Source organism: Pantherophis guttatus, chromosome 1 (genome assembly GCF_059756535.1).
Source record: "Pantherophis guttatus breed Tessera chromosome 1, ASM5975653v1, whole genome shotgun sequence".
NCBI lineage: Eukaryota > Metazoa > Chordata > Lepidosauria > Squamata > Colubridae > Pantherophis > Pantherophis guttatus.
The window spans coordinates 345,846,072-345,864,464 of record NC_142063.1 but is presented as its reverse complement, the minus strand read 5'-3'; the positions used below and the strand labels follow the sequence as shown (position 1 = coordinate 345,864,464).

The 18,393-nt window shown below is 46.3% G+C and overlaps 1 protein-coding gene across 2 annotated transcripts in view; it reads left to right on the top strand.

The window, feature by feature from the left end:
* The first annotated feature begins 8,205 nt into the window (after nucleotides 1–8,205).
* Nucleotides 8,206–18,393, top strand: part of P2RX5 (purinergic receptor P2X 5) — a 34,035-nt gene continuing 23,847 nt past the window's right edge. Inside the window, exons 1-2 of one of the 2 annotated variants that reach the window (XM_087883480.1) lie at nucleotides 8,206–8,417; nucleotides 17,007–17,157. In XM_087883480.1, the coding sequence (XP_087739606.1) occupies nucleotides 8,281–8,417; nucleotides 17,007–17,157 (288 nt within the window). In that variant the 5' untranslated portion in view covers nucleotides 8,206–8,280. The remainder of the gene's footprint in view (nucleotides 8,418–17,006; nucleotides 17,158–18,393) is intronic. The other variant, XM_087883481.1, reaches the window with a different exon arrangement.

Sequence of the window (18,393 nt, the reverse complement as noted above, 5' to 3'; positions counted from 1 at the left end):
AGCCATGAATCTATGCATCAGCAATTACAGAACTGAGGAAGGTTGTTTAGCTAAGATAATCTTATGAACTAGAAAATAATGTAGGAATTTAGTAATTTAGAAAGTGTCAATTATCATGTAACAAATGTACGTTAACCATATATGGAAAACTGCTGTGCTCGCAAAATCCTTTGTCTTGGAGATGTATAAAAGCAGTTGTATCAGAGCTCTTCTTGGTTCAGAATTGCAGATACAAATCTGATTCTGAAACTGCGCAATAAACTGTCTCTGGCTGACCCAGGAATGTTGTTTGGTCCCATCATTCCATAACATCGCAAGTAACAAATGTGTGCCAGGGTGCCCACAGTAAAAAAAAAATAAAAAATGACAATAAAGGTTATCTTTTTTTTTTTTTAATTTGATTTATACGCCGCCCTTCTCTGGAGACTCAGGGCGGTTTACAATGCGCTAAGCAATAGCCTTCATCCTTTTGTATATTTATACAAAGTCAGCTTATTGCCCCCCCCAAACTGGGTCCTCATTTCACCTACCTTAGAAAGGATGGAAGGCTGAGTCAACCTTGAGCCTGGCGAGATTCGAACCTGCAGTAATTGCAGGCAGCTGGTCTTAATAACAGGGTGCTTAGACCACTGCACTATCAAGGCTCTTAAACCCTTATCTCACTTGGTTGGAAACGTTTTGTACTATGGGGCACAATTTCATCCAGCTAAAGGTTGAATGAAGGAATGAATTGAATGAGTGAGTGAGTGAGCTGGAAGGGTCCTTGGAGGTCTTCTAGTCCAGCCCCCTACTCAAGCAGGAGAACCTATACCATTTCAGATAAGTGACTGTCTAGAGAGCAGGGGTCTGCAACCTTAAACGCTCCAAGAGCCATTTGGACCCGTTTCCCACAGAAAAGAAAACACCGGGAGCCACAAAACCCTTCCTGTATCTGACTATTTCTTGAGCAGCCGCAAAACTAGCATATGTAGTTGAATTAAACGTTCTGTTTTCTTCCGAAACTTTACTTAACTTGGATATATCCATGGCTGGCCTACCAGGGGTTGAAAAGCTCAATAAATCACATGCCGGCGCATTGGCAGTTATGACACGTATTTTGAGTGACGGAGCCGCAGGAGAGGGGTGAAAGAGACACATGTGGCTCCAGAGCCACAGGTTGCTGATTCCTGACCTATACCTAAATTGCAAAATGTAACGCTCTCATAGAGAGAGGCTCCTCCAGGTGCCGTTGGCCAAACAATGTCGACTGGCGGCCCCCAGGGGAAGAGCCTTCTCTGTGGGGGCACCTACTATCTGGAATGAGCTCCCCCCGGAGATACGGAATGATCCCGGATCTGCGCACCTTCCGCCGCGCTCTCAAGACCTTTTTATTCCACCAGGCGGGCCTGGCCTAATCTTTTCCCGCCTTTTTCTCTTTTAATACATAAATTTTAATCTGTTTTTTAAATGATTGGGGTGTTTTAAATCTGTCTGGGCCAAATTTGTTTAATTCGGTTTTATTCTGTTTTTTAAATTTTGTATTTATGTATTTTATTGTTTGGCTGTTCACCGCCCTGAGTCCTTCGGGAGTAGGGCGGTATATAAATCAAATAAAGACTAAAAAAGACTAAGACTAACAGACTGAAATGACTGGTCAAATCCAAAAAAAAAAAAAAGCTAGACTCTTCCAAAAACATCCAGTGATGAAGCACCCACAACTTCTGGTGGCAACTTCTGTTCCACTGTGTAGGATATAAGGGAATTCAAAAATAAAATAGTAACCTAAGGGAATAGTAATAAATGAATAGAAACTTCTTATTCTATTGTACAATATGTTATGCTGCTACAAAAGCATTTTCCATTTAAGCATTTATTTGTTAAGCAAATACAAGAGCCTTGATAGTACAGTGGTTTAGTGCACCTTGTTATTAAGACCAGCTGCCTGCAATTTCTGCTGGTTTGAATCTCTCCAAGGCTCAAGGTTGACTCAGCCTTCCATCCTTTCTAAGGTAGGTGAAATGAGGACCCAGTTTGTGGGGGCAATAAGCTGACTTTGTATAAATATACAAAAGTATGAAGGCTATTGCTTAACGCATTGTAAGCCGCCCTGAGTCTCCGGAGAAGGGCGGCATATAAATAAATTAATATATATATATATATATAATACTTATAAATTAGGAGCCTGGATAGCTCAGCAGACTAATGCATTGTAATTTAACTCCAGCTGTCTGCAATTAGTAAGTTCGAATCTTGCCAGGCTCAAGGTTGACTCAGCCTTCCATCCTTTCTAAGGTAGGTGAAATGAGGACCCAGTTTGTGGGGGCAATAAGCTGACTTTGTAAAAATATACAAAAGTCTGAAGGCTATTGCTTAACGCATTGTAAGCCGCCCTGAGTCTCTGGAGAAGGGCGGCATATAAATCAGATTTTAAAAAAAAAACAAAAAACACGTAACTGTGTAAACATAGGTATGAAATCAATTGTATCCTTCCTGCATTAAGATCTAAATCCTTCATAAATCCTTTTTCTTTCTTAAATGTCACCCTGTTTCCCCAGGAATTGGTACGGTAACTACAAGAACAATTCTCGCACCTTTTGTGTGGTTAATAGGGGACCAATTAGTGGCCAATTAGGAAGACAAAAGGAAGGAATCTGACTGTTGCAGGGGGATGTAGATTTAGGTTAGGGTATATGATGGAGTTTTACAATGTAGTTAGATTATATACAAGAGATGCTATGGGTAAAGTGTAATGGACAGGTACGGAGAAGTACGGGGAGGTGCTGAAGAGGAAGTAATCTGAGAAAACAAAGACAGAGAGAATGTATTCCTTTGAGGCATCTTGGATTAGCTGAAACCCCAGAGGGCCTGTCCAATAACTCCAAAGGAGGAGGGAAATGGGATAGGGAACTATAAAACGTAATGCTTTCGAAATTCTAGATCTGTCTTCCTGGCTCAAACTCCTTTGTTGAGGTCTTCTGGGATATACCCACCCTATTTTGCAAAATTGATTCAATTATTTTCTTTTAATAAAGTCTCTGTTTTCAAAAAAATCCATGCTCGTTGGGTTGAATTCATTTCCAACAATCGGTTTAATCGTCCTCGCCGTTAGGAAGTTTCTCCCTAATTCCAGGTTGCTTCTCTCTTTTTGATTAGTTTCCATCCGTCGTTTCTGGTCCCGTCCTCTGGTGCTTTGGAGGAGGAGACACCATCCTTTCGGACCTCAGGGACCACTAAATTCATAATTTTAAATCCCGTGGACCACTAATATTAAAGTGAATAAAATAATGATGTGAATAAAGTGAATGGGAATAAAGTGAATAAAGTAGGAATCATACAGAGTCAGTTACATGAACCCTAAAAGACACTCTTCATTCACTTTATTATAAGGGAGAAAGGGTCAGTTAAAGGACACTCTCTATTCACATTATTATAAGGGAGAAAAGTGCTTGGAGATTATATTAAAAATCAGCTAAGTCCCATTATTGGTAATATATCTTCTGATGAGGCCTAGCTGTCATGGAAGGACAGCCTTATGAAAAACATTTAAGAGGCCTCACTGTCAAAGACACAAGGACATATATGTTACAAAGAGTTACTTAATCCAATAAATTTACCTAAGGACAGCAATAAATCTCCCATATTAGTAATTACAGAACTAAGGAAGGTTGTCTAGCTAAAGATAATCTTATAAACCAGAAACTAATGGTTTAGTAATTAGGAAGTGTGTCAATTATCATATAACAAGTGTATGTTAACCATATATGGAAAATGCATGAGCTCATGTTAACCATATATGGAAAATGAATGAGCTCACCGAATCCTTTGTCTTGGATATGTATAAAAACAGTTATATCAGAGCTCTTTCTTTGTTCAGAATTGCAGATACGAATCTGGTTCTGAAACTGCGCAATAAACTGACTCTGGCTGACCCAGGAATGTTGTTCAGTCTCAATTTTTCCACAACAATATGATCTGCCTAATGACCGGCTGGTTGGGCGTGGCAAGGTGGTCATGTGACGGGGTGGGTGTGGCCAATTCCATGTCACTCACATCGAGGGGCGCCTTGCCAGTCTCTACTTGCTACTCTTCGCCTGCCCACCTGGGCTCCTTAGAGCCCCAACAGGAAGCAGTTGCTGGAGCTAAGCAACCACCACGAGAAAGAGTTGGCAAAACAGCTCAGTTCAAATTGGATCTGACCAAGACAGAGGCTCAGCAGAAGCACCTCACTGAGGACTAGGAGCATAAAGGGAAGTAGAGGGAAGACCTGTGGGAGCGCAAGGCCAGGTACAGGTGCCTGGAGGCTCAGCGGGCTGAGATGGTCAGCCAGTTCCAGGCCATGAGGCAGTCCCACTGGAACCAGGCACTCTGGCTCTTCTCCACCAGCGGCTCTTCCCTCCAGCCTTCGCCCAAAGCCCCCCACCAGGAGGCCGAAGAAGACCCCAAGTTGGAATTTCTGCCCCCCTCCGACCCACCCAAAAAGACCCCGAAGGGGGAGACTCTCTGCAGCAACATAAACGTTCATTGCACGTATCCAGCCTGAGGACCCCTGATGTAGTGCAATATAAAAAATGCAAATAATTTTTCTGTGGACCACCAAAATTTTCTCGTGGACCACCAATGGTCCACGGACCACCAGTTGGTGACCACTGCTTTGGAGAATAATTTGATAGACACGACAGTTTTAGCACTATTTATTACAACCTCCTGGGTCGTCTCGCGTAGTAAAGCTGCGCACAGTCGGACACCTGCACTTTCTTGGAACCTATAAGCGTAAACTGAAACAAGCAGGTGTATTTCTAGATTATGGGTGAGCTCTTTCTTATAATTTCTTATAATTCTAAGCCCTGTTACCTCTCTTAGTACTGGTCCCTTCAGGTGTAAGATGCCTGCAAAAACAGCATTTAGCTATTATTGCTTTTCTTACAGGGGTGACATGACTGCAGCCTTCCAGTACAGTATTTGAGGGGCTGCCCCGAAGAAGAAGGGGTCAGCCCAGTGGTGAAATCCAATTTTTTTACTACCGGTTCTGTGGGCGTGGCTTGGTGGGCGTGGCAGGGGAAGAATTTACTGCCAAATCCTCATTCCCTCCCCACTCCTGGGGGAAGGACATTGCAAAATCTCCATTCCCACCCCACTCGGGGGCCAGCCAGAGATGGTATTTGCTGGTTCTGTGAACTGCTCAAAATTTCCGCTACCGGTTCTCCGAACTGCTCAAAATTTCCGCTACCGGTTCTCCGAACTGCTCAAAATTTCCGCTACCAGTTCTCCAGAACCCGTCAGAACCTGCTGGATTTCACCCCTGGGTCAGCCTTCTCTTCAAATGACCTGAAGGCAGGACAAGAAGCAACGGATGGAAACCAGTCAAGGAGCGAAGCAACCTGGAATTAAGGAGAAACTTCCTAACAGTGAGGACAATTAATTAATAGAACTGCTTGCCTCCAGAAATGGTGATTGATCCATCACTGGAGGCTTTTAAGAAAAGACTGGACGGCCATTTGCCTGCAATGGTATAAGGCTTCCTGCCTGAGGAGGGGGCTGGACTAGAAGACCTCCAAGGTCCCTTCTAACTCTGCTATTCTGTATAGGGCTCCTAGCAGACAATCACTTGGAGATGAGCCTGCAGCGTGCAGTTCCAGCCAAAAAAGCCAACACAGTTCTAGGCTGCGTAAACAGAGGGAGAGAATCAAGATCACGTGGAGTGTTAATACCACTTTATAAAGCCTTGGGAAGTCCACACTTGGAATAATGCATCCAGTTTTGGTTGCCACGATGTAAAAAAGATGTGGAGACTCTAGAAAGAATGCAGAGAAGAGCAAGAAAGAGGATTAGGGGACTGGAGGCAAAAACATATGAAGAATGGTTGTGTTATGGAATGATGGGACCAAACAACATTCCTGGGTCAGCCAGAGACAGTTTTTATTGCGCAGTTTCAGAATCAGATTTGTATCTGCAATTCTGAACCAAGAAGAGCTCTGATACAACTGCTTTTATACATCTCCAAGACAAAGGATTTTGCGAGCACAGCAGTTTTCCATATATGGTTAACGTACATTTGTTACATGATAATTGATACTTTCTAAATTACTAAATTCCTACATTATTTTCTAGTTCATAAGATTATTTTAGCTAAACAACCTTCCTCAGTTCTGTGATTGCTGAGGCGTAGATTCATGGCTGCTTTGGATAATAAGTAACTTTTTGTTTCATATGGATGTCCTTGTATCCTTGACAGCTAGGCCCCTCAGAAGATATATATTACCAAGAATGGAATTTAGCTGACTTAGTGTAATCTCTAAACAAGCACATTTCTTTCTTATAGTAATGTGAATAAAGAGGGTCCTTCAGTGTTCATATAGCTGACCCTGTACTATTCCTCATCATTCACATTAGTTGCAGGAACTGGGTATGTCTAGTTTAATGAAAAGAAGGACCAGGGGAGACATGATAGCATCTTCCAATATCTCAGGGGCTGCCCCAAAGAAGAGGGAGTCAACCTATTCTTCAAAGCATCTGAAGGCAGGAGAAGAAGCAACGGATGGAAACCAATCAAGGAGGGAAGCAACCTGGAATTGGGGAGCAACTTCCTGACGGTGAGGACAATTAACCAGTGGAACAGCTTGCCACCAGAACTTGTGGGTGCTACAACACTGGAGGTCTTTAAGAAGAGACCGGACGGCCACTTGTCTGAAATGGTATATATACGTCTCCTTGCTTGAGCAAGGGGTTGGACTAGAAGACCTCCAAGGTCCCTTCCAATGCTGATATTCTATCTTCCATCTACAGTCTCCAGTGCCTTGCACAGCTCTAACGTGGCTGTTTGAAAAGGATGCAGCCAAGGCCGGTTAACAGAAAGGTTGAGGACATAAGATCTTCTTGTGGGTAACATTAGTGGTGGGCTTCAAATTTTTTTTACTACGGGTTCTGTGGGCGTGGCTTGGTGGGCGTGGCATGGCTTGGTGGGTGTGGCTCGGTGGGCATAGCAGGGGAAGGATACTGTAAAATCCCCATTTCCTCCCCACTCCGGGGGAAGGATACTGCAAAATCCCCATTTCCTCCCAATCAGCTGGGACTTGGGAGGCAGAGAATAGATGGGGGCAGAATTTTTACTACCAGTTCTCCAAACTACTCAAAATTTCCCCTACAGGTTCTCCAAAACTGGTCAGAACCTGCTGAGACCCACCTCTGGGTAACATGATAGCGACCTTCCAGTATTTGAGGGGCTGCCCCCAAAGAAGAGGGGTGGGGGGTTTCAAGCTATTCTCCAAAGCATCAAAAGGCAGGACAAGAAGCAACGGATGGAAACGAATCACTGAGAGAAGCAACCTGGAATTAAGGAGAAATTTCCTAACAGTGAGGACAATTAACCAGTGGAACAACTTGCCACCAGAAATTGTGGGTGCTCCAACACTGGAGGTTTTTAAGAAGGGATTGGACAACCCTTTGTCTGAAATGGTATAGGCCTTCCTGTTGTGGAATGATGGGACCAAACAACATTCCTGGGTCAGCCAGAGACAGTTTTATTGCGCAGTTTCAGAACCAGATTCGTATCTGCAATTCTGAACAAAGGAAGAGTTCTGATACAGCTGCTTTTATACATATCCAAGACAAAGGACTTTGCTGGCACAGCAGTTTTCCATATATGGTTAACATACATCCGTTACATGATAATTGACACTTTTTTAATTAATAAATTCCTGCCTTAATTTACAGTACATGAGATAATTTTACCTAAACATCCTCCTTAGTTCTGTATCCGCTGATGCGTAGATTCATGGCTTAATAAGTAACTTTTTGTTTCAGATGGATGTCTCTGCATCCTTGACAGATATCTTCCTCAGAAGATCTATATTATATATGGTCCTTGCATCTTTGACAGATAGGCCCCTCAAAAGATATATGTCGCCAAGAATGGAATTTCGCTGACTTAGTGTAATTTCTAAACAAGCACTTTTCTTTCTTAGAATAACGTGAATAAAGAGAGTCCTCCAGTGTTCATATAGCTGACCTTATACCATTCACATTATTCACATTATTATATGATTCACATTATTCACTTTATTCCTGCCTCAGCAGGGGGTTGGACTAGAAGACCTCCAGAGGTCCCTTCCAGCTCTATTCTGAATTTGCATTTGAAAAGCCGGCATTTTAACCCCACGGGGATCTGCAGCACAGCACAATATTTTAGACGAGGCTGGCATTTCTGCCGTGCTCTCTCTCAGAGCGGGTTGTTTCCTCTCCACCTTCTTCACCGCCGCATCTCTTCGCCCACCCATCCATCTGATGCGCCTCTGATCTTCCAAAATGGACCAGATCGCCTGGAAAGAATTGTGCTGCTCGCTTTTTGATTACAAAACCGAGAAGTACGTCATCGCCAAGAACAAGAAAGTGGGGATTCTCTACCGTGTGGTCCAGCTCTCCATCCTGATTTACATCGTGGGGTGAGGATATCTTGGTCTTTTATCTTGGCAGAATAACTCGGCTTCCTCTGCAGGTAGGGATGGGAGGAGGGCGGAATTCGCAGCACCGGGTGCAACCTGAGAGGTGCCAAGGTGGGAAGGGGAGAAGGGGAGGTGGGGAAAATTGGGGAGGTGGGTCTTTCTTTCTTGACGGGAGTCTGAACCAGGGGAGGGTTTTTCTCCAGGTCTCCATCCTTCCCTGGCTGGCTGGATTGGGTCTGGGTGCAAAACAGATGTTTGGGAAGCTGGAAGCTGCATTCAGGTGCTATTCGGAGGAGCTCCTGGTTCCAGAGGTTGGGAGGCAGGTTTTTCCTGTTCGCTCGGGAGAAGGAGAACCTCGGCTTATCTGCATTTGGTGGCTGTGCGAATTCAGTGGAGCGTCTTCCTTTCTTTCTTTTGGTCCTTCTCTCTCTTTCTCCTCTCTTAACATTCCTCTGTGGATTGTCCTTCCGTCCTTCCTTCCTTCCCATCCTCCCTCTCTCTTTCTCTCCCTACTCCTTCTTCTTCCTTCCTTCTCCTTTCTCTCCTTCTCCTTCTTTCCTTCCTTCCACCCGCCATTCTTCCCTCCCGCCCTCTCCTTCCCCCTCCCCTTCCTTCTTTCTTTCCTACCTTCCACCCTCCTTCCCACCCTCCCTCTTTCACTCCCTACTCCTTCTTCTTTCCTTTCTTCCTTCCTTACTCCCTCTCCTCCTTCCCTTCCTTTCACCCTCCACCCTTCCCTTCCTTCCTCTCTCTCTCCCCCACTCCTTCCCCTTCCTTCCTCCCTCCCTTCCTCCTTCTCCTTCTTTCCTTCCTTTCACCTTCCATCCTTCCCTTCCTTCCTCTCTCTCTCTCTCCTTCCCCTTCCTTCCTCCCTCCCTCCTTCTTCTTTCCTTTCTTCCTTCCTCACTCCCTCTCCTTTCCTTCCTTCCACCCTCCACCCTTCCCTTCCTTCCTCTCTCTCTCCCAACTCCTTCCCCTTCCTTCCTTCCTCCCTCCCTCCTTCTCCTTCTTTCCTTCCTCCTCTCCTTCTTTCCTTCCTTCCATCTTCCGTCCTTCCCTTCCTTCCTCTCTCTCTCCCAACTCCTTCCCCTTCCTTCCTTCCTCCCTCCCTCCCTCCTTCCCCTTCCTTCCTTCCTCCTCTCCTTCTTTCCTTCCTTCCATCTTCCGTCCTTCCCTTCCTTCCTCTCTTTCTCCCCACTCCTTCCCCTTCCTTCCTTCCTCCCTCCCTCCCTCCTTCTCCTTCTTTCCTTCCTTCCACCCTCCGTCCTTCCCTCCCTCTCCTTCCTTCCCCCTCCCCTTCCCCTTCCCCCTCTCTCTTTCCTACCTTCCACCCTCCTTTCCACCCACTCTCTTTCTCCCTACTCCTTCTTCTTTCCTTTCTTCCTTCCTCACTCCCTCTCCTTTCCTTCCTTCCACCCTCCACCCTTCCCTTCCTTCCTCTCTCTCTCCCAACTCCTTCCCCTTCCTTCCTTCCTCCCTCCTTCCCTCCTTCTCCTTCTTTCCTTCCTTCCATCCTCCGTCCTTCCCTCCCTCTCCTTCCTTCTGCCTCCCCGTCCTTCTCTCTTTCCTACCTTCCACCCTCCTTCCCACCCACCCTCTTTCTCCCTGCTCCTTCTTCTTTCCTTTCTTCCTTCCTCACTCCCTCTCCTTTCCTTCCTTCCACCCTCCACCCTTCCCTTCCTTCCTCTCTCTCTCCCAACTCCTTCCCCTTCCTTCCTTCCTCCCTCCCTCCCTCCTTCCCCTTCCTTCCTTCCTCCTCTCCTTCTTTCCTTCCTTCCATCTTCCGTCCTTCCCTTCCTTCCTCTCTCTCTCCCAACTCCTTCCCCTTCCTTCCTTCCTCCCTCCCTCCCTCCTTCCCCTTCCTTCCTTCCTCCTCTCCTTCTTTCCTTCCTTCCATCTTCCGTCCTTCCCTTCCTTCCTCTCTTTCTCCCCACTCCTTCCCCTTCCTTCCTTCCTCCCTCCCTCCCTCCTTCTCCTTCTTTCCTTCCTTCCACCCTCCGTCCTTCCCTCCCTCTCCTTCCTTCCCCCTCCCCTTCCCCTTCCCCCTCTCTCTTTCCTACCTTCCACCCTCCTTTCCACCCACTCTCTTTCTCCCTACTCCTTCTTCTTTCCTTTCTTCCTTCCTCACTCCCTCTCCTTTCCTTCCTTCCACCCTCCACCCTTCCCTTCCTTCCTCTCTCTCTCCCAACTCCTTCCCCTTCCTTCCTTCCTCCCTCCTTCCCTCCTTCTCCTTCTTTCCTTCCTTCCATCCTCCGTCCTTCCCTCCCTCTCCTTCCTTCTGCCTCCCCGTCCTTCTCTCTTTCCTACCTTCCACCCTCCTTCCCACCCACCCTCTTTCTCCCTACTCCTTCTTCTTTCCTTTCTTCCTTCCTCACTCCCTCTCCTTTCCTTCCTTCCACCCTCCACCCTTCCCTTCCTTCCTCTCTCTCTCCCAACTCCTTCCCCTTCCTTCCTTCCTCCCTCCCTCCTTCTCCTTCTTTCCTTCCTCCTCTCCTTCTTTCCTTCCTTCCATCTTCCGTCCTTCCCTTCCTTCCTCTCTCTCTCCCAACTCCTTCCCCTTCCTTCCTTCCTCCCTCCCTCCCTCCTTCCCCTTCCTTCCTTCCTCCTCTCCTTCTTTCCTTCCTTCCATCTTCCGTCCTTCCCTTCCTTCCTCTCTTTCTCCCCACTCCTTCCCCTTCCTTCCTTCCTCCCTCCCTCCCTCCTTCTCCTTCTTTCCTTCCTTCCACCCTCCGTCCTTCCCTCCCTCTCCTTCCTTCCCCCTCCCCTTCCCCTTCCCCCTCTCTCTTTCCTACCTTCCACCCTCCTTTCCACCCACTCTCTTTCTCCCTACTCCTTCTTCTTTCCTTTCTTCCTTCCTCACTCCCTCTCCTTTCCTTCCTTCCACCCTCCATCCTTCCCTTCCTTCCTCTCTCTCTCTCTCCTTCCCCTTCCTTCCTCCCTCCCTCCTTCTTCTTTCCTTTCTTCCTTCCTCACTCCCTCTCCTTTCCTTCCTTCCACCCTCCACCCTTCCCTTCCTTCCTCTCTCTCTCCCAACTCCTTCCCCTTCCTTCCTTCCTCCCTCCCTCCCTCCTTCCCCTTCCTTCCTTCCTCCTCTCCTTCTTTCCTTCCTTCCATCTTCCGTCCTTCCCTTCCTTCCTCTCTCTCTCCCAACTCCTTCCCCTTCCTTCCTTCCTCCCTCCCTCCCTCCTTCCCCTTCCTTCCTTCCTCCTCTCCTTCTTTCCTTCCTTCCATCTTCCGTCCTTCCCTTCCTTCCTCTCTTTCTCCCCACTCCTTCCCCTTCCTTCCTTCCTCCCTCCCTCCCTCCTTCTCCTTCTTTCCTTCCTTCCACCCTCCGTCCTTCCCTCCCTCTCCTTCCTTCCCCCTCCCCTTCCCCTTCCCCCTCTCTCTTTCCTACCTTCCACCCTCCTTTCCACCCACTCTCTTTCTCCCTACTCCTTCTTCTTTCCTTTCTTCCTTCCTCACTCCCTCTCCTTTCCTTCCTTCCACCCTCCACCCTTCCCTTCCTTCCTCTCTCTCTCCCAACTCCTTCCCCTTCCTTCCTTCCTCCCTCCTTCCCTCCTTCTCCTTCTTTCCTTCCTTCCATCCTCCGTCCTTCCCTCCCTCTCCTTCCTTCTGCCTCCCCGTCCTTCTCTCTTTCCTACCTTCCACCCTCCTTCCCACCCACCCTCTTTCTCCCTGCTCCTTCTTCTTTCCTTTCTTCCTTCCTCACTCCCTCTCCTTTCCTTCCTTCCACCCTCCGTCCTTCCCTTCCTTCCTCTTTCTCTCCCCCCACTCCTTCCTTCCTGTCCTTCCTTCCTTTCCCCGTCCCCCTTCCTCCTTTCTTTCCTTCCTTCCTTCCACCCTGTGTCCTTCCCTTCCTTTTTCTCTCCATACTCCTTCCTATTCCTTCTTCCCTCCCTCCTCCTCTTCTTTCTTTCTTTCTTTCTTTTTCTTTCTTTCTTTCTTCCTTCCTTCCACTCTGTGTCCTTCCCTTCCTTTTTCTCTCCACACTTCTTCCTATTCCTTCTTCCCTCCCTCCTCTTCCTTCTTTCTTTCTTTCTTCCTTCCTTCCTTTTCCTTTTTCTTTCTTTCTCTCTCCCTCCCTCCTTCCTCTTTCTCATTTTCTTTCTTTCTTTCTTTCTTTCTTTCTTTCTTTCTTTCTTTCTTTCTTTCTCTCGCTCTCCTTCCCTCCCTCCCTCCTTTCCTCCCCATCTCACCTAAGGGAATCCTGAGGGGCTCTTAAAATATCATCTGCATTTTTTTCCTCTTGATAGAAAAGTGCTAGGGAGCTTCCTCGTCCCAGCCAGCCTCTTTTGGGGTGCCTGAGGGCTGAAAAAGCCTTAAGAGACCCCGGAAACCCCTGTATCACCCCACCCGCCCCAGCAGAGATTAGGGTGGTCTTGTGAGTGGAGCTAAAGAGATGGGAAAATCTCTGTTCCGTCTCAGTTGGCAAGGAAGCCTAGAGATGATCTGCAGGTATTCAGATGCAGGGACACTCTGCATCTGCTCAGAGACCCCATTACCTCTGTTGGAAATGCAGCATCCAATATTGGGGTCTTTTATTAAATCAGGGAGTTATGGAAAGAGCTGCATGACGTGAGGAAGACAAATGCTGGCAGGAGCGAGTGACTCAGCAAAATGAAAAACGTGGAAGGGACGTTAATCGCTAATTGAGGCCACCTCAAAGCTCTCGGTTTCCGCTATGAAAACCACAACCGACCTGTGTCTTTTTTTATTTATTTATTTTTATTTATTTTATTTTCTTAAATTTCCATACCGCCCTTCTCCCGAAGGACTCAGGGCGGTGAACAGCCCCGAGATAAAACACATAAATACAAAAAAAATTGAAAATGAATTAAAAATTGGAAAAAAAAAATGAATTTTGTTGTGACAATGCCGGTAGTCCTCGACTTACGGCCACGATCGAGCCCAAAATTTCCGCGACAGGTATTAAATGGGTTTTGCCCCGTTTTACGACCTCTCTTCGCCACAGCGGTTTTAAGAAAAATCACTGCCGTTGTTAAGTTAGTCACGTGGTTGTTAAGTGAATCCGGCTTTCCCCACGGACTTGGCTCGTCAGAAGGTCGCAAAAGGGGATCCCGTGACCTGGGACACTGCAACCATCATAAATGTGAGTCAGCGGCCGAATTTTGATCCCGTGACCCTGGAGAAGGCTGCGACAGTCGTAAGTGTGAGAACTGGTCAGAAGTTACTTTTTTTCAGTGCCGTTGTAACTTCGAACGGTCACTAAATGAACTGTCGAAAGTCGAGGACTACCTCTAAGCTGTTTCCTGAGAATAGAAAGAGTAGATGGGTGGAGAAATAACTTGAGTTTGCTAATGAGGAATATTCATGCTGACATCATCCATTACCTATGCACTTATATGACTATTATCATTTTTTCCCCTCCTCCCCTGTAATGGATGAAAATAAATATACCGTATTTTTCGGAGTATAAGACGCACCTTTTCCCCCCCTAAAAGGGGGTGAAAATTTAGGTGCGCCTTATACACCGAATGTAGACCCACCCACCCACGGGCCCCCACCCTTTGGCCTCTGCCTCGCAGCAGTTTACCTCCTTGCAAGCAAACAGCAAGAAAAAACAGCTCCTTTCAGCTTCAGCACAGCCTAATTAGCACAAGTTGATTAGATCGGCCTCCCGACTCCCAGCTGATTTGCTCTCAGCTGTTTTGCGCAGGGCTCTGCTACTTGCTGCAAAGAGGTAAATTGCTGGAGCAGATTTTTTTTCCCCCCTTGTGCTAATCAAGCTATGCTGAAAATGAAACTGAAAGTAAAGCAGGCTGTTTGCTGCAAGGAAGCAAAATTGCTCAGAGGCAGAGGGAGATTTCTTTTTCTTCTTTTCCCCACCAAAAAAGGTAGGTGCGTCTTATACTCCGAAAAATACGGTATCTCTTTATTTGCTGGAATCCCTTCAACTATTTTCTGGGGTGAAATTCCTCCAGCATGTACCGAATAAATAATAAATTTTAGTGAGACTTGATTGGTTTGGAGGTCCTGAGTTTGATGCCACAATTGTAGGTGGTCCTTGACTTACGACCACAACGGAGCCCCGAACTTTCGCTGCTCAGCAAGACAGTCGTTAAGTGAGTTTTCGTCCCATGCTATGATCTTTCCTGCCACCGTCGTTAAGCGAATCGTTGCAGAGTGCAGAGAAGAGCAACTAGGATGATGAGGGGATTCATAAATATGAGCCAGTTGCCAAGCCTCTGAATTTTAATCACATGAGCACGGAGATCAGTGTTGGGTTTCAAATTTATATACTACCGGTTCTGTGGGCGTGGCTTGGTGGGCGTGGCAGGGGAAGGATACTGTAAAATCTCCATTCCCACCCCACTCCGGGGGAAGGATACTGCAAAATCCCCATTTCCTCCCGATCAGCTGGGACTCCGGAGGCAGAGAATAGATGGGGGCGGGGCCAGTCAGAATTTTTACTACCGGTTCTCCGAACTACTCAAAATTTCCACTACCGGTTCGCCAGAACTGGTCAGAACCTGCTGATACCCACCTCTGGTGGAGATGCTTCAAAGTTCGTAAGTGTGAAACATGGTCATAAGTCACTTTTTTTCAGTGCGTTTGTAACTTCGAATGGTCACTGTTGTTAAGTTGAGGACTACCTGTAAACTCTACAATGAATTTGAGTCCCGGTAATTCTTGGTTCCTAACCTGGTCTACGTCGAAGGTCACCAAAAGATCATCCAGCCTGGGTTTAAACAGCTCCAGAAAAGAGTCCATTCTCTCTAGAGGCATCGGTTCCACCAGGGAACAGATCTTAGATCTGGAAAATCTTCTGAGACAGAATCATAGAATGTGAGGGTTGCAAGGACCTTGAGATCATCTAGTCCAACCCCCTGTCCAGGGCTGGGGTATACCATTTCAACATCCCTGAAAGATGGCCATCTAGTTTTCCTTCCTTCCTTCCTTCCTTCCTTCCTTCCTTCCTTCTCCTCTTTCTTTCCTCTCTTTCTTTCTTTTCTCTCTTTCTCTCTTTCTCTCCCTTCCTTCCTTCCCTTCCTTCCCTTCCTTTTGTTTTTCTTTTTCTCTTTCTTTTTCTTTCTTTTCTTTCTTTCTTCCTTCCTTCCTCTCTTTCTTTCTTTCTGTCTTTCTCTCTTCCTCCCTCCCTCCCTCGCTTCCTTCATCTCTTTCTTTCTTTGTCTTTCTGTCTTTCTCTCTTCCTCTCTCCCTCTCTCCCTTCCTTCCTTCCTTCCTTCCTTCCTTCCTTTCTTTCTTTCTTTCTTTCTTTCTTTCTTTCTTTCTTTCTCTCTTCCTCCCTCCCTCCCTCTCCCTTCCTTCCCTCATCTATCTTTCTTTCTTTCTTTCTTTCTTTCTTTCTTTCTTTCTTTCTTTCTTTCTTTCTTTCTTTCTTTCTTCTTGTCTTTTTTTCTTTTTTCTTTCCTTCCTTCCTTCCTTCCTTCCTTCCTTCCTCTTTCTTTCTTTCTTTCTTTCTTTCTTTTTCTTTCTTTCTTTCTTTCTTTCTCTCTTCCTCCCTCCCTCCCTCCCTTCCTTCATCTCTTTCTTTCTTTGTCTTTCTGTCTTTCTGTCTTCCTCTCTCCCTTCCTTCCTTCATTTCTTTTTCTTTCTTTCTTTCTTTTTCTTTTTCTTTCTTTCTTTTTTCTTTCTTTCTTTCTTTCTTTTTAATTTCTCTCCCTCCCTCCCTCCCTCTCTTTCTTTCTCTCTCTCTTTTAATTTCTCTCTCTCCCTTGCCCACCCTCTCTCTCTCTTTCTTTCTTCTTCTTTCTTTCTTTCTTTCTTTCTTTCTTTCTTTCTCTCTTCCTCCCTCCCTCCCTCGCTTCCTTCATCTCTTTCTTTCTTTGTCTTTCTGTCTTTCTCTCTTCCTCTCTCCCTCTCTCCCTTCCTTCCTTCCTTCCTTCCTTCCTTCCTTCCTTTCTTTCTTTCTTTCTTTCTTTCTTTCTTTCTTTCTTTCTTTCTTTCTTTCTTTCTCTCTTCCTCCCTCCCTCCCTCTCCCTTCCTTCCCTCATCTATCTTTCTTTCTTTCTTTCTTTCTTTCTTTCTTTCTTTCTTTCTTTCTTTCTTTCTTGTCTTTTTTTCTTTTTTCTTTCCTTCCTTCCTTCCTTCCTTCCTTCCTCTTTCTTTCTTTCTTTCTTTCTTTCTTTTTCTTTCTTTCTTTCTTTCTTTCTTTCTCTCTTCCTCCCTCCCTCCCTCCCTTCCTTCATCTCTTTCTTTCTTTGTCTTTCTGTCTTTCTGTCTTCCTCTCTCCCTTCCTTCCTTCATTTCTTTTTCTTTCTTTCTTTCTTTTTCTTTTTCTTTCTTTCTTTTTTCTTTCTTTCTTTCTTTCTTTTTAATTTCTCTCCCTCCCTCCCTCCCTCTCTTTCTTTCTCTCTCTCTTTTAATTTCTCTCTCTCCCTTGCCCACCCTCTCTCTCTCTTTCTTTCTTCTTCTTTCTTTCTTAATATAATTCTCCCCACATTTTACTGGACTCTACTGAAACACATCCAAAGGAGAAGCCACCAAGCTTCTGAAGGCCAGCCAAGATTATCTCTCCTGAAATGCAAAACCTGAGGAACTCTAAACAGCCCTTGCCCCAACAGACCCATGGGCTATTTTTAATCGCTTAACCTTTGACCTCCCCAGGTGGGTCTTCATGGTCAAGAAAGGGTACCAGGAAGTGGACACCTCCATCCAGAGTTCGGTCATCACCAAGGTGAAGGGCGTGGCCTTCACCAACACCTCGGAGATGGGCAAAAGGATTTGGGACGTGGTGGACTACGTCATGCCTCCTCAGGTACCAGTTAGGCCTCTGCTTACCACCACAACTCTGCCCACGATTTCTGTGGCTAAGCGAGACAGTTGTTAAGGGAGTTCTGCCTCACTTTACGGCCTTTCTGGCCACCGTTGTTAAGTGAATCACTGCCGTTGTTAAGTACGTCACACGGCTGTTAAGTGAATCAGGCTTCCCCCTTGACTCTCCTTGTCAGGAGGACGCAAAAGGGGAATCAACGTCATCCCGGGAGGCTGAAACCGTCATAAATACGAGTCAGTTGGTGTCAAGGGCCTTGAATTTTGATCACGTGACCGCAGGGGGATGCTGCAACGGTCGTTAAGTGTGGGAAATGGTCCTCTTGTTTTCAGGGTTGTTGGGACTTCGAGTGGTCACTAAATGAACTGTTTGTAAGTCGAGGATGACTTGTGGTGGGGCTCACTGCCCATGGTCCACATCGGCTTCAATACTTGAAGATGGGTGGACTTCAACTCCCAGAATTCCCCAGCCAGCCATGCTGGCTGGGGAATTCTGGGAGTTGAAGTCCATCCATCTTGAAGTTGGTTGCTAAGGGACCTGTTGCTAAGAGAAACAGAAGGGACTGAAAAACTCACTGCTTTCTCTGCAGATTTCTTAATATTGGGTCAGGAGCTACCCCTGCTTCACCTCCTCTGCACTGGCTCCTCCAAATCTCTCCAAAACACGTTGTTCCTTTAAGGCTTGGATTCCAGGGTCCATCATTCCCAGCCAGTAACTCAGGGCTGGAGATGGGGATAAGTGGCCTGATCTCTTTGAGAAGTCCAGGATGAGGGAAGGGTTGTGTGTTTTGACTGGCTGAGGTTTTCTGATGGCTCAAAATAGAAGAGAAAAATTTTCCTTTCCCACTTTCTCATCTTCCTCCCTTCTCTCTCCTTCCTTCCTTCCCTTCCTTCTCCCTTCATCTTCCACCCCTTCCTTCCTTCCTTCCTTTCCTTCCTTCCTTCCAACTTTCTCATCTTCCTTTCCCACTTTCTCATCTTCCTCCCTTCTCTCTCCTTCCTTCCTTCCCTTCCTTCTACCTTCATCTTCCACACCTTCCTTCCTCCCTGCCTCCCACCCTCCCTTCCCATTCTTCCTTCCCTTCCTTCCTTTCCTTCCTTCTTCTCACTTCCTTATCTTCCATTCCTTCCTTCCTTCCTCCCTTCCCTTCCTTCTCATTTCATCCTTCCTTCCTTCTATCCTTCCTTCTATCCTTCCTTCCTTCCCTTTCTCATTTCATCT